General features: G+C 37.2%; 3 protein-coding genes across 3 annotated transcripts in view; 1 reads left to right on the top strand and 2 right to left on the bottom strand.

The window, feature by feature from the left end:
- LOC126368154 (kinesin-like protein CG14535) overlaps positions 1-15,431 on the bottom strand; it is a 657,648-nt gene extending 642,217 nt beyond the window's left edge. Inside the window, exon 1 of the mRNA XM_050012034.1 lies at positions 15,380-15,431. Within this exon, the coding sequence (XP_049867991.1) occupies positions 15,380-15,397 (18 nt within the window). The 5' untranslated portion in view covers positions 15,398-15,431. The remainder of the gene's footprint in view (positions 1-15,379) is intronic.
- Positions 1-18,915, top strand: part of LOC126368179 (polypeptide N-acetylgalactosaminyltransferase 2-like) — a 302,716-nt gene that overhangs the window by 106,513 nt on the left and 177,288 nt on the right. The window lies entirely within an intron of this gene.
- LOC126368190 (equilibrative nucleoside transporter 3) overlaps positions 1-18,915 on the bottom strand; it is a 418,002-nt gene that overhangs the window by 57,023 nt on the left and 342,064 nt on the right. The window lies entirely within an intron of this gene.

Genomic DNA, 18,915 nt, shown 5'->3' on the forward strand with positions numbered 1-18,915 from the left:
AATAGAATAACTCGCGAACTTAATTTTTACCATTAATTGCTTCCTCCACATTCATCAATCGTTTTATACATGCACGCCGGTTCAGAGAAGATCGTACTTAACCCTTTCTAAGGATATCCTTCTAAGCACTTCTAGGTCTACGTAACAAGCCCTACCACCAAACAAAAATAAAAAAGATATAATATCTAACCTTTTTGGTTTGATGTTTCATTTTTTTAAGGGTGCCCGCCCACGTCAGACTTTTTGTAGCACAAATAATCGGGCCGATTTTTCCTCCGATTTTTATGCCCGATTTTGTGACCGACTCAAAGCACAAGCGTTCCATTTTTCATCGGATCGGTCTGGATGCACCGATTTTATTTCTGACCGACTTTTTGTAGGACGTGGGCGTTGCACTATTGCGAGCACGTTCTATTTTTCTCCTACAAAACGTCGGTCGCCGATTGTCTGACGTGGGCGGGCAGCCTAAAAGTGAGAATGAATGGACAGGAGTCCCTTAGTAACGCTTTCCTAGTAAGTGTAGTCGAGACCCGCATCGGTGCCGGTACTCGCTGCATGTAAACATCGCATCTGTTTATTTTGGTTTTTCAACCCCGCATCTCATTACGTATGCCCGCCACATTCTTCTGTCGTCAAATTGTTGGATTAAGTCTCTCTGTAAATAAAGAAGTGGTGATTGTGACCGTAATTTGCTTACATGGGCTATTGGAGCCTCTGTGCTGTTCTGGGAGCGAATTAAAAACATATACATTCAGTTGCTTGTCTTTCCAGGCTTTTAAAATACAACAGCGAGATTTTGTCTTTCTAACATGATGGACAATTGGCTAGTTTCTAACTAGTCAAATCAGTTACTTTTTACTAAACGTCAAATCGTAAAATTACTATGGAATTTGTATAAAAAAGCACACTGTCACATCATAGAAATACTTGACAAAATGTCACACTTATCATCACATTTTTCTATAGTAAAATTCATAAATAAATTAAATAGAAACAAGAAAACGTTTTTGTCACCGTTTGATCTGTCTTTATTTAGTAATCAGAATTTCATAATTTATTTTTCACCTAGGAAACTACCCAATGGTTACGGGCGATACTGTGATCCCTTGTGGCCATAAGGTTTATCATATCCGTCTGAGGACCTCGTATACATATGCTGCTAATGCTTGCACTCCTTGCGTCAGCACCAGAGTGTGATCTGTTTGTGAGTGAGTGGACGTATGTGTGTCGCGAATGTCTGAGGTTCTGCGAGATGTTGAATGATGTGTGAAAATTAAAAACGTTATTATATTGTTTACACCTAAGTTTCATAATGTTTAATTATGTTATTGTTTATATTGAAAGTTTCACGGCGCATTGGCGCTTCTGCATTGTAAATTATTTTCTGACTAACTCTATCTGTGTTACCTTTTCACCCTTAAACAGCTGAACTGATTTAAATTAAATTTGGTATTTAGACAATTCGAGACCTAGGGAAGAATATAGTATTTTACTCCGGAAATCATCCCCCAAGGGAATGGAAGCAAAAAAGCCTAGTACAAAATAAACTTACACTGTCAGCGTACAGGAAAACCATGCTTATTAACCTTATGAAACTTATTAATATTGCCTCCATCAACTCATATTATTTCTGAAGCACAACCTTTAATTACAATGTCCTTTTCCTGTGTCTCATAATTGTATCGGATATCAAAGACGGTTTCGTTATAATTGGATCTTCAGTGTTGCCATTGGCATCTTAAATGTAAGCTAAACACAAGTTTACTTTTAACTTCCTAAGGCCGAAATTTCCAGACACAATAGTTATCAAGGTTTGGATTTTAAAAGGAAATTTAAGCACACGATTACATTCCCTATTCCCCATCTCCAATTCTCTTCTATCCCAAAACAACAAGAAGAAAACATAGAAGGAGAAAACATAGAAGAAGAAAACATATAAGAAGAAGACATAGAAGAAGAAAATATAGAAGAAGAAGCGATAGAAGAGATCCCCAATTGGGCTAATCAGAAGTACATCCATAGCAAGATAAACTAAGTACCGAAAGAGCGAAAGTTGTGGACTATAAAGATGATCTTCTATCGTGTGAGTTTTGAAGTGGACTACCAACCCCATCAACACTGGTGTCAGGGTCATTATTGAGCCGCCATAGGCCCCTGGCATGACTCATGTACTTTTGGACAATCAGGTGATCAGCCTGTAATATCCTAACCAAACTAGGGACCACAGAGTGATTTTTGTGATTTGTCCCCGGGACCTCCGGATCTGGATAAAGATGATGGAAACGTGGTTTATTATGTTTTACAACACCAACCGATAGCGGTCAAGGAACACTGCCAAAAAAGAAAAAGAAATCATCTGACACCCGCCGACAATGCTGCGACTGCCAGTCACAAATTCATTTTTTTTTTCAAATTCAAATTCATTTATTCGTCAACATAGATAAAATGGTTGTTACAATATAATATATGTCGCACTATGTCGCACGTTTTGGTATACGAATTTAAAACATAACAGATTATTAAATTACAAATAAAATTAATAAATAAATTACAATAGCATTCAATATAACATGACACCTATCTCATAACATGAACTCATCAAACACAAACCCGTTATTGAAAACCGCATCAAAATCGGATCATTAGTTTAGAAGATAGGTGGGAACATTACTTTTGCACAAACGCACACACAAACAAACATCTCTCACCCTAAACGCATATACCTGCTCCGTTCCGTCGTGGGTAAAAAATAGAAAATTAACAATATATAGGAATAAAATGTATTTTCAATTCAAACGTTTGAAAGTTATATGTCATTAGGTAACATTAAAAAGCACAAACAAAAGCACAATATTAAAACCTCTGCCGTCCCTAACATTAACCAAGGTCCCAAATACCATAAGACGTTTGTAATGCAATAAGCATTCGAAATAGTTGAGCAATTGTCTAGTTAGGAATACTTCGCCCGCGGCCCAGTCGACAGCAATAATGTCTGACGTCATCGCGGGTAGTTGCTGGGGTAGGCAGCTGTAAACTATGTCGCTATTCTGGTCAACTTGCGATATTTAAATGTTTTTTTTTTTTTGTTTTTATAGCACTCATTCGCGATTAGGAGAAACAAAGAGAAAATCGATCGATATGTCGAAAGAATTTCGCATGGACAGGAGGACCCGGTGGTGTAATGGTTAACACGCTCGTCCCGGCTTGAGGGTTACGGATTCAAGTCTCGTCCGAGTAAGATTTTTTCTATTTAAATTTCTCTTTGCACACGATAGAAGGAGAGATTACTTATACTTGAGAGACTACTTATTCATGTTAAGTTAATGTTGATATCCAATATACCTACTGTAACTATTTTATGTCTAAAATATAATACTTTTTAGAGTGAAATCAACACAAAATAAAACAATAAAAACATTTTAAAAATCACATACTATAAATTACTAGGGTACGTATTTACAGGTATTTCAAATAAGTGACAAAAATATAGGTATCTAAAAGAAAAAGGCAAAATTAGATAGTTGCCTCGGTCAAAAATAAATTATGAAATTCCGATTAAGTACTAAACAAAGTCAGATCTAAAGGTGACAAAAAACATTTTCTTTTTATATTTAACTTATTTATAAATTTAAATAAAGAAAAATGTAATAATAAGTGCGACATTTTGTCACGTTTTTCAATGACGTCACAAGTTGCTTTCTCATACAAATTCCATAGTAACTTCACGTTTTGACGTTTAATAAAAAGTAACTGATTTGACTTGTTGGAAACCAGCCTATTATAACACCCCAAGAAGTCAACTCCAAAACAACTGAACATCGCGACGCGACTAATTGCGCACATCGCAACTTCTTAACCCGTTTCCAAATTCGAATTTCCCCGAACCGCCAATCGTCACGATCTGAATAGGGCCACCAACTTCTGTTCGAACGTAACAAATGATCGTTCCAGATCAATTTGTCTCAAAGTCGTTAAAATCCCGTTTCCTCTTATTAATTTTTGCTCCCCCGAGTCGTTGGGTAGGTACCTACTTCCGTTGTTGCAGACAACATTTATACCCTCTGTTAGTGTTTTTGCTATTGGCAAAAAAGAGACAAATGAACCCGGAATTTATCGCCTGATAATTCTATATTTAAAAATATACATAATTATATAATATAGACTACAGAATATATAGTGCTCCTATTTTACAAACACTACAAAACACAAGACAAATATAAAAACGGCGAATGCTCGAAGTTCTGTTAGAAGTGAATGCTCAAGTCTATCAGCACCTTTAGAAATAAAAATCCTTAAGAAAAAAAAAAAAAATATGCTTTGTACTCGTCGTCACCCACATTTTGCATTTTAATAAAACACCTCATATGAACACAATGAAAGAAAAGGTAACATCTCTGTTCACGACTTCGCAATACAAACCTCCCCTCAGAAGACTTAGGGATTGCGTATAGTAATGGTGTATAATATTAAAATGATTAAAGTCCTTGAAAATATCAAAGCGATCGTTCAAGTATAATGTTATACTTCGCTGGTACCAAGCATATTCCTTTCAAGATTTTTACACCCCCAAACACCTTATGTGGTGGTACCACGGGTTCTCGATTGAACTTTCAGGTGAATTTAGGACCGTTTCATAATTCCTGGAAGTTCAATTGCCATACTAACGGCCTCCGTAATCCAGTGATCGAGGGATGGGCTCACGATCCGGAGGCCTCGGGTTCGAATCCCGGTGGGGACATATCACAAAAATCACTTTGTGATCCCTAGTTTGGTTAGGATATTACAGGCTGATCACCTGATTGTCCGAAAGTAAGATGATCCGTGCATCGGAAGGCACGTTAAGCCGTTGGTCCCGGTTACTAATTACTGATGTAAGCGAGTAATCGTTACATGACCCATGTCAGGGGCCATGTAACGATTACTTTACAGGGGCTTGATGAGGTTGGTATTCCACCTCACAACCCATACGTTAAGAAGAAGAATTGCCATACTTAGAAATTGTGTTTTATTTTATTATTTTATTTTGTGAGACGTAACGAAGGTTGCATTGAAAAGGGTTAAAACTAGAGACGTCGATCAGATATTTCTTTTTATCTTGTTAACCAACAAAAAATATAACGAAACACTGATATTTTCACCATCTCCTGAGCATTTATCTCGGTTTTACTAAGTCCTTTGCCCTACCCGAAATAATGATCGGTCTAGCCATGAAACTGACCGTATAAATGTTAAAATCACATCGTCACTTACCATCCAAGTGAGATTGTGTTCAAATGCGAGCTAAAAAATGGTTTTTACATACTTAAATTTTTATTGCGATCTAAGACAACCGACCTGAGGGTGCCCAGTTGGGCGCGATCCTCGGCTCAGGGCGTCGGCTGAGAGGAAAAAATAATGTAATTTTGTCTTAAACGTTGTACCGGATGCGAGCCTTCAGCGGTCCCTATTTGTCTGGCCGAGTAGTCAATACCATCTGCGGCAAATCTACAATAAGTCACGTCAAAAAAAAAAAGAAAAATAAGTATTTCGATATCGATACTCGCTCGATTGCTTGTCACATTCGACTTTACCATCGTGTTCCAGTAGTAAAACTGTTGGATTTACTCCCCCAGCGTAAACTTCCGACACCATTTGAAATTCATTCTTCAAGTAACGTGTGATGTAATAAAAATAGCTTCAGATATAGCAGTGGCTACATGATAAATTATGCACCCCACGATTTTGAGATTGCTCGCTCGATGCATTAACGTTTCCCCTTTGATATTTTTTTTTTCCACCAAAGGTAAATGTGAGTCAAATGTGTATAATGTGAAATAGAGCGGTATGAATATTTAAGGGGGTAATTGAAAAATCGGGGCGAAGTTCGGGGTCAAGTTGATTTTTGAGGTTAAGTGAGGGTAGATTTGATTATGGAGTTGTTGAAGTGAAGTGTTCATTACAGGCTATCACAAACGAAATTGCCTCGCGGATGTAACTTGAATGGTCTTCAGATTACCTGTGATGATAATGATTTTATATCATTGCAGTATTGACCGAAGTAAGCCTAAAATAAGGTTCTATATTGCCTGTAGCGACATTATTTATCTTTTACATTTTTATTCGGTATCGACGTATCATTCCCTCACCGTCTAAAAAAGCTTTTGTTGGATATGTAGCTATATTCTGTTGAAGAATTTACTAAAAATTGACATTGGATTTTATTGTAATTACTTGAATGTAATTTTATTTTATACAATATAATTATTTTATGTTTATGTTATTAGCAATGACATTGTATTGATTTTTTATTTTGTGACAATTTATTTTAATTTATTATCTTCCATGTTGACATTCTTTTGTTATAATTTTCGTAAGTTAAGTAAGTTATTTATGTTGTTACCGTTTTATATTGTATCGAAAATGTGTTGTACGGTCACGAGCATTAATATGTATGTATACACATTGGTACCATGTCACATTAACTTTTTTGTCAAATTGAACTGTAAGTCTCACTAAATGTCAAATATGTTAGTGCGACAGAGTCCTAAAGTGGGTACATTATATTGCTCATGACTGTACAACTAAATGTGAAATAAATTAATCTAATGTAATGTAATCTATTATATTTTGTGTTTACCTGGTAAGGAGTATAAAATGTAAATACTGTACACTTCTACCTACCCCCTCAGAGATACAAGCGTGATGCTCTGTTATGATGCTTGATTTATCTATGCACAACCGTACTAAAACTGGTTATACAAATAGGTAATGTCTTGACTTACCTCTATACGAACCGTCATAAAAATAGTTGAAAAGAAACTTCCCTTTCAAAAGTTTATCTTACAATAAAATTCACTGTCTACTAAAGGAAATTCTAAAAAATCAACTGTCAAAAATACGCCACAAATATTCCAGACTTTTCAGTCGCACCCACGCATGAAGGCATATCTTAATTCAAAGGCCATAACCCACAGATCATAGAAACAAAGGAGATGAGTATCTCCCACACTTCTATCGTGTGGGTTGTGAGGTGAATTCAACCTCACCAATCCTGGTGTCAGGGTTATTATTGAGCCGCCAAAGCCCCTGATATGGCTCATGTAATGATTACTTACTTACATCAGTAAGTAGTAACGGAGGCCAACAGCTTAACGAGCCTTCGGAAACACGGATTATCTTACTTTCGGACAATGAGGTGATCAGCATGAAATGTCCTAACCAAACTGGGGATCACAAAGTGATTTCAGTCCCCACTTGCATTTGAATCCGGGACCTCCGGATAGTGAGCTCTACGCGACCACTGGACCACAAAGGCCCTCAGCACTAAATTACATTAAATTACAACAAGAATGCCCCTCGAAGGGGGAGGCATGTGCCCAGCAGTGAGAAGTATATAGGCTGTTTATATTATGTTATATAGAACACGTATCCACATATCGCCTGTTAACTCACGTCGCGTCGGCGTGTGAAGCGACGGCACCAAAACATAATATCTGGTAGGATCGCTACATCGGTTTTACTGCTGTTCAGTGCGTAGTAACACAAGCGCCTAGTTGTGATTGCGCTATACCAAAGGAGCAATGAATGATGTGGAAAGTTTTAAAATACGTTTCTTATGATCGTTGCGTATCGTTTTGTGCATATTTCAGTCCCGCTATGCTCCCGCGCCATTTCTCTATAATAATAACTCTATGGTCATACCGAACAATACGCCCGTAGAACCTGAAAGAGATAAACCTGTCATAAAGCAGCTGTGAAGCCTATCGCTTTGGACTATCTCTGACCTTTGTCGGGTCTCCAAAGTATTCGACAGTAAAAGAGTCCTTTTGAAAATGTTATTCCCCAAGTATGAAGATATTTCGCGTTGTAACTTGGATATAAAACCTACTGATAATAAAAACTCTCAAACGTTTCGTTGGCTTGTTTCTCAAACGGAGAGCGTCAGTTCGTTCCCCGGTATCGGGCTTGCACCAATCTAAATCTAAATCTAAATAAATATATAAAAGGAGAAACTGACTGACTGACATATCAACGCACAGCCTAAACGGCTAAACGTAGGCACTTGAAATTTGGAAGGGACGTAGCTTAGGTACCGTATAGGTGCACTAAGAAAGGAATTCCCGGAATTCCCACGGGAACGGGAATCAGCGGGAAAATCCTTTTGTATGAAAAATCTAAACCGCTTAAGTTAGACGCTTGAAATTTGGCATGCAGGTACCTTTGTTAACTTAAAGCTTAGTTGCAACAGGATATTGCAAAATTCCCACAGAAACGGGAGTTAGCGGGAAAAACATTTGTATGAAAAAATCGAAACCGCGTAAGATAGATGTTTTCAATCCAGCATGCATGCATACCTTAGTAAATATAAAGTTTAGTTATGGCTGTATTTTGAAAAATGGGAGTTAGCGGGAAAACCACGCGGACGAAGTCGCGGGAAAAAGCTAGTGAGTTAATAATTTAACTAAAGTTTAGTTTTCTCTAACACAGTTGGCTCGACCATTAAAGGCGGCAATATGGCTCACCACCTATCACTTTGATCTAACAGACAGCTCCGTGTGACGTCCGTACCTAGTCCGTATTTGGAATTAGATGTACTTACCTATTACTTTCCCAATTGGGATATAGTTGTCAGCTTACGTGTTGTTACGATAATAAAAAAAAACAAGTGTTGAGAGTCCACATAATAACGTAAAATACATTGAGGTACCTACTTAATGAGGAGCTCGGTGGCGCGTGAGGAGCTCGGTGGCGCATGAGGAGCTCGGTGGCGCAGCGGTAAACGCGCTCGGTCTGCGATTGTTGAAGTTAAGCAACTTTCGCAAAGGCCGGTCATAGGATGGGTGACTACAAAATAAAAGTTTTCATCTCCAGCTCCTCCGTGCTTCGGAAGGCACGTTAAGCCGTTGGTCCGGGCTGCATTAGCAGTCGTTAATAACCATCAATCCGCAATGGGCCCGCGTGATGGTTTAAGGCTCGATCTCCCTATCCATCCATAGGGAAGGCCCGTGCCCCAGTAGTGGGGACGTTAATGGGCTATTGATGATGATGACTTAATGAGTTATCTTTAGAGCCCAAACCCCTACAGTGCTTGCTGATCGAACTCTCCTAGGTCAAAGATAAATTATGATATTCTGATTGTCTAACTAAAGACAGATCTAAAGGTGTCAAAGAGCATTTTTTTTCTATTTAACTTGTTCATGAATTTTAACAAAAAGAAATTTAATAATAAATGCGACATTTTGTCACGTTTATTTATAACGTCATGGGTTGTTTTTTCATACAAATACCATTGTAATTTCGTGTTTAGCAAAAAGTTACTGTTTTGACTAGTTGGAAACTGGCTCCAGCTAAGTAACCTCTGACTACCCCGATTGATATATAATCGTGAGTAAGCTCACTGTATGTTATCACTGTTATGTTATGTTAGTTACAAATCCCAACGTAATTTCTATACGATTCTGAAGCAAATTATAAATGCAAAATATGTATTCTCAAAATGTTCATTACAAAATGCAACTGCCAATGCCCACAGCTACGAGTAAAAGTTTTTTTTCAGCAATAAAAAGGCACCTTAGCAATTCGATTCGTAATTCGAAACCAAGTCGATGCAAAACTTGTTAGGTGACCAAGTTGATCGTCTCTTTTACAGCGACATAAAAAACGAAGCAATAAAAGGACAGGCAAGTAATTAGTTTTCGTTACATTTCTATACTTTGCAAGGAGGAAAAGTTTTAATAAATTTCTAAGTGCATTTCATTTCTATTTTAAGCGGTTTTAAGTATGCTTATTGAGTGAATTTCGGTTTATATTATCAACGTATTTCTCTTGTAGAATTCATTTAAGTTATCTTTATAAATATACTTATTATAAAAAAATCCATCTACGGACAACTAGACGTCGGGCATTTCATCCTTATATTGTGGAAATACCACCAATCCGCACTACACATTTCGCCTGATTTTGATCTGATTGGGACTGCCTACCTTCGTCTGTTTTCCAACTCGTTTCAATCTGGAAGTCTTCAAAGCTAAAGCGAAGGTATTTGTTAGGTAAGTGTGATCTATCCTAGACCATATCGTCACTTACCATCTGGTGAGATTGTAGTGAAACGCGAGCCAATATTATTAAAAAAAGTATATCGTAAAAGCCGACAGATATATTGTGTCTTCTCTAAAATTATGGACCGTTGCATCGACAACACTAGTTTTCTTCTGATAACCCACCCAATTAGCGACTAGCGTCGTGAGTAGTACAGATTAAGTACTGCAGATTAGCATGACTTTCCTATCTAGCCTACGGTATGGTATGGCAGTGGGCTCTACTACATACATACATACATAAACTCACGCCTATTTCCCACCGGGGTAAACAGAGACTATTATGGAATTCCATTTGCTTCGAACCTGACACACTTCTCTTGCTTCCTCCGCATTCATCAATCGTTTCATAGACGCACGCCGGTTCAGAGTAGATCGTAGTAAACCTTTTCTAAGGCAGTGGGCTCTACTTTTCGTATTTAGACTCATGGATGTGGCTGTATGCATGTTATAAAACAAATCTTAGTTATACTAGCCAACCCAGCTCCTCCCAGAAGCTCAAAAGCCTTCTGGGGCATTCGCAGGCTCCGCGGAGTGACCTTGCTTGAGGATTTCTTCCCATTGTGCTGCAAGACCAAGAAGAGCTTACATGGAACAGATTAAAGAAATGGTTAACGTCGTGTCTTATAGGGAAGTCAAGGAATTGCCCTTTGATAGACTGGGATGGAAAATGCTACACCGACAAGAGCGTGGCTCTTAAATTGATGATGATGTTGTGCTGCAACTGCTACGCATTCCAAGAAGACGTGCTAACTAGCCTTACTGTACAAAAAACCAAGAAATAAAACTATTTCGACAATCTCCCCTCAGTGTATCCAAACAAGACAATCTGAGATCCTGTTTAATATTAACGTCAACTTCCCGCATCACCCTCCCCCATTAGCTGAATCACCCTACTTAATAGACTGTAAACTGACTTATCTTCAATGCCTGTCTTTATTCCCACTAATCTTTCCAAGTCATTATTACATACATACATAAACTCACGCCTATTTCCCACCGGAGTAAGCAGAGACTATCGAATTCCATTTGCTAGTTTCTTGAGCTGTGAATAAAATAACTAAAACAATACACAGTAAAAATTAACGACAACAACATACTGGAAAATTAACGAAAATAACATTCTGAAAATTAACGACAACAACATACTGTAAAATTAACGAAAGTAACATTCTGAAAATTAACGAAAATAACATACTGCAAAATTAACGAAAGTAACATTCTGAAAATTAACGAAAATAACATACTGTAAAATTAACTAAAACAACACACTGAAAATTAACTAAAATATATTCCTTGCTACCTTAGCATATACTTTACTCCTTTGCCTACCCCTTCGGGGATACAGGCGTGATACTATGTCATGTTATGTAGGTTACAAAACTAGAGTGACTACTAAACTTTTTATTACTAACATGCTTAACTGTTTTGTAATATTTATTAACAGTTATGTCATGTACGTTATAGCTAAATGTCACTGCTAAGTAATATAACTGTTTAGTTAATGAGGCACTTTTTCTGGCTACGTTCCTCAAAAACAATATAGATGGCGCTGTACAGATTTTCCTTCATTAAAAGTTCTAATTTCATGGATAACTGACATACGCATCTTATCTTTGTTTTTGAGTACACCGTTTTTAGTACGCTGTGGCACAATTACAGCTTCCACTCAATATTATTTTGCACGTAAAGAGAAGCAATATGAGTAGGTAGCAACATAATTCTATAGGTACATAATATGAGCCTAATATCAAGCAACAATTTATTAAGTTTATATATTATGTATTTGCCATTACATTGTATTTTGGAACAATTATGCACCCGAATAATAAGAAAATAGGTATTTGTCACGATAAAGCTATACTAGTGTTGCCGCTCGATAGCGCCCTATCGATAGTTTTCGATCGACCGATAATATCGATAATTAATCGATAGTATCGACTCTATCGATAGTATCGATTGCTATTTTTTTGCGATACTATTGATAAGTAATGATACTATCAATAGCTTACTCGATATCGAAGAGCGATATTATCGATAGTATTGATAGTTTTTTGTTTTTCAACTATCGACACTATCGATAGTATCGATACTATCGTTGCTTATCAATAGTATCGCCAAAAAGAGCTATCGATAGTAAAACTATCGATTTTTCGGCAACACTAAGCTATACAACGCCATCTATATTGTTTTTGGTGAAAGTAGCCTGGAAAGTCCTTCCTTGTACGGTGATCCACGTAAGAATGAGATTTATGTATGTAGTGTCAAGGGTTTTCTCCGCGTAATAGGTATCTTAACCCACACCTGTCAACTTCTAAAATTTCCAAAACACCACAAAAGCCCGAATCATCCCCATTGTACCCAGACATCATTATTCCACAAAGGGTACACGGAATTATTCAACGATTTAAGTTCGGTACTGTCTTGGCAAATCGTGGGCATCGCTCAAAATATCTTCCGCAACGATTGGTCTGAAAGAGACCTTAATGATGTAACTGCAGGCTGCGAAAGGCATTGACGTTTTCCACTCCCCGGATTTCAGGTAGATTAATTTGATGACAATAATTATTTATTTTGTTGGATTTTCTTAATGCTCTTGTCACCATGCCTTTCCTTTTAAAAGGGACAAAAATATTCCCTCATTCAGCGCTTATCGCTATCGACCCACTAGGGTCGATTAATTCTTTCAAATATTTTCCTCTCAGATGACGCCCTGAGCTGAGGTTCACGCCCAGCTGGAGACTCTCAGGCCTGTTGTCTTAAATTTTGTACCTGGTGAGAGTCCTCAGCGCTCCCCATTTGTCCGGCCAAGTAGATACCATTTGCGGTAAACCTATGATAAGTCACGTCAAAAGACAAAAAATATATTACTTCTACACTTTACCACTCACAGCTCGGTGAGGTGTGGGTCACTCCATCGAGCTTCATCTTGCGATGGATGTGTATCTGACTACCCCAATTGGGATATAGTCGTGAGCTTATGTGTGTTCTTACATGTTATTATACATAATATCTAACAATGAAAAATAACAGTGACTTTTAAAAACTTTTATTTGAAAGAAGTGTATCATCGCCTCCCTCTGACATAAAAATTCGTGATTAGATCTCATTATCATAATCTGTTCAGTCCCCTACGGTTACAGCGTGAATTTCGCTTCAATCTCAAGCCAGGTGGATAAGAAAAATGACGAGTTTTTTTGTACTAAATACAAAAGGTAGGTACAGACCATAGATAGATAGATAATACATTTATTTAGTCTACACATGCATGTATCAAAAAAAATTAAAAAGATACCAACTGAATTAATCGACTTTAGGGGGTCGATAGCGATAAGCGCTGATTGAGGGAAAGCTCTGTATGTAACACACCAGGTATGTATGTATAAGGACCATTATAGCTCCATGGTAACCATACCCAATACCTATTAGTGCTAATTCTTGTAGATACCATCTAATTTTATTTTAAGTTTTACCTGTCACTTTCTTATCCACCGAAAAGGAAAGGGACGGATTGACAGCTTGTTAATTTTAAAGTGAATGAGTGAATAAACTAATTATATTATTTATTTTAAGTCAAAAAGATGGTATGCTTCCCGTTTGGCCAATGTAAAATGTTTAGAGGGTTGTATTAGATTTCTGCCTAAAATTTACGTGTGTTCCATAAATTTTATGCCTCTCATAAATGCCATAAATTTTATAATCTTTCCTTTTCGACGGATTAGAAATTGATAGGTATAACTTCCACCATCGTTGACCAGTCCATACACTCAATTATTTGTATTTCTCGTGTAAGTTGTTTTTTTATGTGTTTTGATTGTGAGTTATGTGTTACTCCGTGTTTTATATTAATATATTTGTCATTTGTTTTATATTTGTTACTGTGGTGTCCCAATATAATAAACTTTTCTTTCTTTCGTTCTTTCTAACTTAAAATGAAATTAGATGGTGTCTGCAGGAATTAGCACCAATAGGTCCGTGGGTATGGTTACCATTGCTCTTTGAACCCAAGCCCAAGCTTAAATTAGTATGCCACCAGTTTTAGTCGCATAACCTCTTGACCACTGCCAACTTGGCGAAAGAAATTCACGACTTAAACTTAATAGAATAAGCGGTACTTTTCTAAAATTAGCTTCCACATTTACAATTAAGGTAGCTGTGCCAATTGTCGACGAATAGGGAGAGTGCCCCGGGAATGACCAAGTAGGGGCCGGCGCCAACCCGAATTGGGAACAATTGCTACCACGAATAGGAAGATTTCGTTTGTTTATACAAGTGTTGAGAAATTGTGTGGGAAGACAGATTTTGTTACATTTACCCTTTGGAATGTATTTGATTTTCAAAACCTAGCGCGTATCAAACTTTCGCGCGACACGCATAGAGTGATACAATATTTGTCTTGTACGCCATATCTCATAACTATGTTGATTTTGCATCAAATTTAATCCCCTACCAAAGATCCCCATTGCTATTACTGTATCAACGTTTGTTCAATGAAGATAGAAAAATATAGCATAATTTTAGCGAATGAAAACATATTATTAATTTTCCCTTAATATTCAGGTAGACTAAATAACAAATAGGTTGTAAGTACCTAACAGAATTGCCTCTACAATAAATAAGTAGACCAGGTACTAAGTTAAGTACCTATTAGTACTAAATACCTATTATTAGTGGTACTTCTCACTCCTACTGCTGGGCTTATGACTCCCATCAATCAATCAATCAATCAATCAATAAGGTACCTAAGGAAAATAAAAATATAAGTTTAAAAACTAAAATCCGACTCCGGCAAAATCACGCCCTAAGAAGTAGTAAGAAGTTCTTTCAAATACTGATGTTTAGGAGATAGCCGTGGTCGTATGCCGAGATAGGCAAACTTTTAGGACAAATTGGATACTACCTACAAGCGCTGCGGGTTCAAGACCCGTCCGAGTCACATTTTTTTTTCGATTTAGATTTTCTCTTTGTCAGTCAGTAATTGTCGTTAACATTTGAATGGAGCCATTATATTGTTTTGTAATAGGTGCTTACCTAATAAAATTTTATTACAATGTGTTCTTAAAAGTTCTACCCATAACATTTTATCACGTAAAGTAGCCATTCAACTAACTGCCTTAAAGATAAATTCTAAAATAAATGTTGTTATCAAACACAAGTACGTAATATGGAATACGTCATTGACAAAGTAGGTACCTTTTAAGTATCAATTTATTTTTGGTTCCCTGAAAACTTGACAAACTTAAATTAAGCTGCCTTTGATTTTACAGACAATTATTATAAGAAACTTTTTTCAAATCACTTACCGCGTTTAGCGCCTCCATCTCGTAAGGACTCAGCTTATAAGAAGCATCTGAACCCACCAGTCTTGGTGTAGATCTGAAACAAAAGAAACCATTTGATATTATTTATTTTTCAATATTTTTTAAAGTTTATATCGGAAGGATTTCCAAAATGTGCGCTGTGGAAAGTAAAGAGAGGGATCCGTAAAGCACTCCGGGTTATAGTCATAGTCATTATTGATAATAATAATTACACGTCACAGATATTACAAAATTTAATAACATAAATGTTATTACGGAATTCAATTACATTAAAATACTTATATCAATTACAGGTCGTCAGAACTATAGAATGCCCGCTCAATAAGCCATTTTTAAGTCCAACTTTAAATATAGTACAATTCTTTGCTTGTATAATATGGTCAGGCATTCTGTTGAAAAGTCCCGGGCCCATGACATGCACAATTGCACAGTCTTCGCGCTCTTCCGGAGCCTATGAGGCACCCTGTCGAGTACATGCGCGTGCCGAGCATCGTATTCTCGTCTGTCACCTCTGCAACTGTACAACTCTCTATTGTATATTTGTCGGCATTTAGTAAAAACTGTGATAGTACCGGATGTATACATATTGCGTGCGAATCATGTGCCCCGCACGCCAAACGCCGCAACATGTGCCTCGCCACCAATATGAATACACACGAGGCGTACGACGCATGACTTGCGCGGCACATGCCGCATTTTTTGTATCATAGGGATTGTGGCCATTGTAATATGATGGTGATCACTATCACCTTACGGATTGTCGTACGTAACCTTCTTAGAACTTAGTATCGTTACTTGTGGCTCTGCCCACCCTTTTAGCCATTAAAGGTTTCATGTAATGTTACATAAGAAACTAATATGAAAAAGCGGAAACCTATATAAAGCGCAACACGTTAGCACGCTTCAGTTCAGCGATATTCATATCTTAATGGTCACAATAAGCTGGATTATTCAAGAGGAGCTGGGACGCAAGTGTTCCAAATACCTTGCACTGTAGAAGGTAAATTTTGCAAACACACGATGCAGTGCTGTGATATAGCCCCTTAATTATTAACATTCATAAATGTTGGTAAGTGAATTTATGAATGTGTAGCCGTGAGCGGGTACGGGCGTGACTGCGAGCGGATTATGTTCACTTAGATAGACTTTTGACATGATTGTTCGAAAAAGGAAGAAGATTCCGTGCTTCAGAGGGCAAGTTATGCCGTTGGTCCCGGTTATTATCCGTAAAACACTTCCACCAACCCGCAGTGGAGCTGCGAGCTCCATAACTATGATATTTTATATACCGATTGTACTTTTCTTGTCACATTAGTAATTGTTTTAGTGTTATTTTTGTATGTGCAATAAAGCGTTTTTGTATTGTATTGTGTTATATTGTGTTGTTTTATGTTGTATTGTATTGTATATATGAGTTAAATGCTGAACCTCATCAATCTGGGTCACTATTAAGCCACCAAAGTCCCTGGCATGGCTCATGTAACGATTACATAATTAATTAAAATAATAATAACAGGGACCGACTTAACATGCCCTCTGAAGCATGGATCATCTTATTTTCGGACGGGTAAAGCTTGCAAGTCCTAATTAAACTAGACTTTGTGATACAAAGTGCTTTTCGTCCCTCACCGGGAATAAAATCTTGGTCCTCTAACACGGATTCAGCTGCTATTTACTTAAATATATAGTCGATATAATGAGCCACGTCGGGGCCCTTGAGCGGCTCAATAACCCTGACACCAGAGTTGATGACGTCAAGCTTTGGTCTTATACCCTTACGAGAGAAGAGAACATAATATCCCGCTCTCCCATTGACAGTGAAGCCATACCCCATACAGGTAAGACAAATACGCTCATTTCCTGCGGAGAACGCCGAACGGTCGTGGCTCGACAAATTGTGCCTGGCGCCTTATTCTGATGTCCTTATGAACACTGGCTTAGAATTACATTTGTCTTTGTTTGTTGTTTTCTGATTAACAGTTGAATTTGAGAATTAAGAACGAAAAGTTCAGATTTATTTTCTTGGACAAGTCGTAAAAGGTTATCAGTGTAACTTTAACTGACTAACTACGATTTATTTTTAACAGCTACCATATATTTTCTTTTTATAAAACAATAACAAAAAATAATATCTCTGTCTCTCAAAAAAGCAACAATATTTTTTTGTAAGTGTGTAAGAAGAAACAGGGGGGTTAAAAAGGCCACATCGAAACAATTCATCTAAGAAAGCAATGTTGCAATTTGACAATTGCGCATATAAAAGTAAGTGCGCAATGCAAACAACTATCAAATAGCAATATTGCTTTCTTGGATGAATAAATTGTGTCCCCAAGTCTTTGCTCTTAGCTTAGGACTAAAATTAGTAACAGCGCGTACCGATTTGATAGTATCCTGATGTACCTCTTCAGGTTAAGTAGGCGGACCCTGTGAGAAACTGGAAAACACAGATGACCATTTTAAAAAGAAAGTCTTCCAGAATAGTGTAGTTTCAGCCTCAAACAGCGGAGGCGGGAAGTTCGCCGCCTTATATTTATGGCACTTATGCGGTACCGAATCCCACTTTTTTTCCCACGTGACTGATTGCAGCTCAATCTGATAAACATATTTTTGGAGCAATGAAATTTTTCATCCAAACTTTCTGTATTTAACCGATTCCTCACTCACTTTGGCTTTATAAACAATCCATTTTCATGATGTGCGTTCCCATTGAAGGATCACCTTAAACTGATTGTAACATTGAAGTGTCTACTTTTACAAAGTAGAGAATGGATTTACAATCGTTTTAAAACTTTTACTTTTAGTCTGAGGCACTCAGAATCTCAAAGTTCCGGTATGGTCCCTCAATGCATTGAGAACGCATATATCTTCATGAGGTCCAGAGATACCCTTATCTACATCGTCGCAATGACATAACATAACAATATAACAAATACTTTATTGCACAAACAGGAGAAAACAAAATACAAAACAAAAGAAGAATAAAATGAGTACAATAGGCGGCCTTATTGCTAAACAGCAATCTCTTCCAGGCAACCTTTAAGTATAGGAGATATTGAATATTATGTAATATAGCGGGATAGTGCAGCATGGAAATACTTGTACGTATAAAAATAAATACACTTTCGACTACTTAAACTACTACATATATAAATGCTCATAAATCTTGAAATTAGATGGTTAAGACTGACTTTTCAACTAATAACTTTCATCACTTTAGCATCATTGTTTCCTTAAGATTTAAAGTACCTCAAACTAGACATACTTAGTAAACTTTTGATTTACGACTCTCACCAAACATACCTGCTCCAGACATCATTTTATTTTCATTCGTCTGCGAAGTTGCATAAAACTACATTTTACCACCAACTTTAAACACGAAGTCCGTATGACCTCGTAGTGTATGAATTTTATATTTTCTGTAGCCGTAACATGGATCTGTCATATCGCTAACCAATCAATAGCTGAAGCGATAGAAATGGTTTATTTTTCGCGCAGCCAATAGCGTTCGTATATTATAT

The sequence above is a fragment of the Pectinophora gossypiella genome, chromosome 7 (genome assembly GCF_024362695.1).
Source record: "Pectinophora gossypiella chromosome 7, ilPecGoss1.1, whole genome shotgun sequence".
NCBI classification, from domain to species: domain Eukaryota; kingdom Metazoa; phylum Arthropoda; class Insecta; order Lepidoptera; family Gelechiidae; genus Pectinophora; species Pectinophora gossypiella.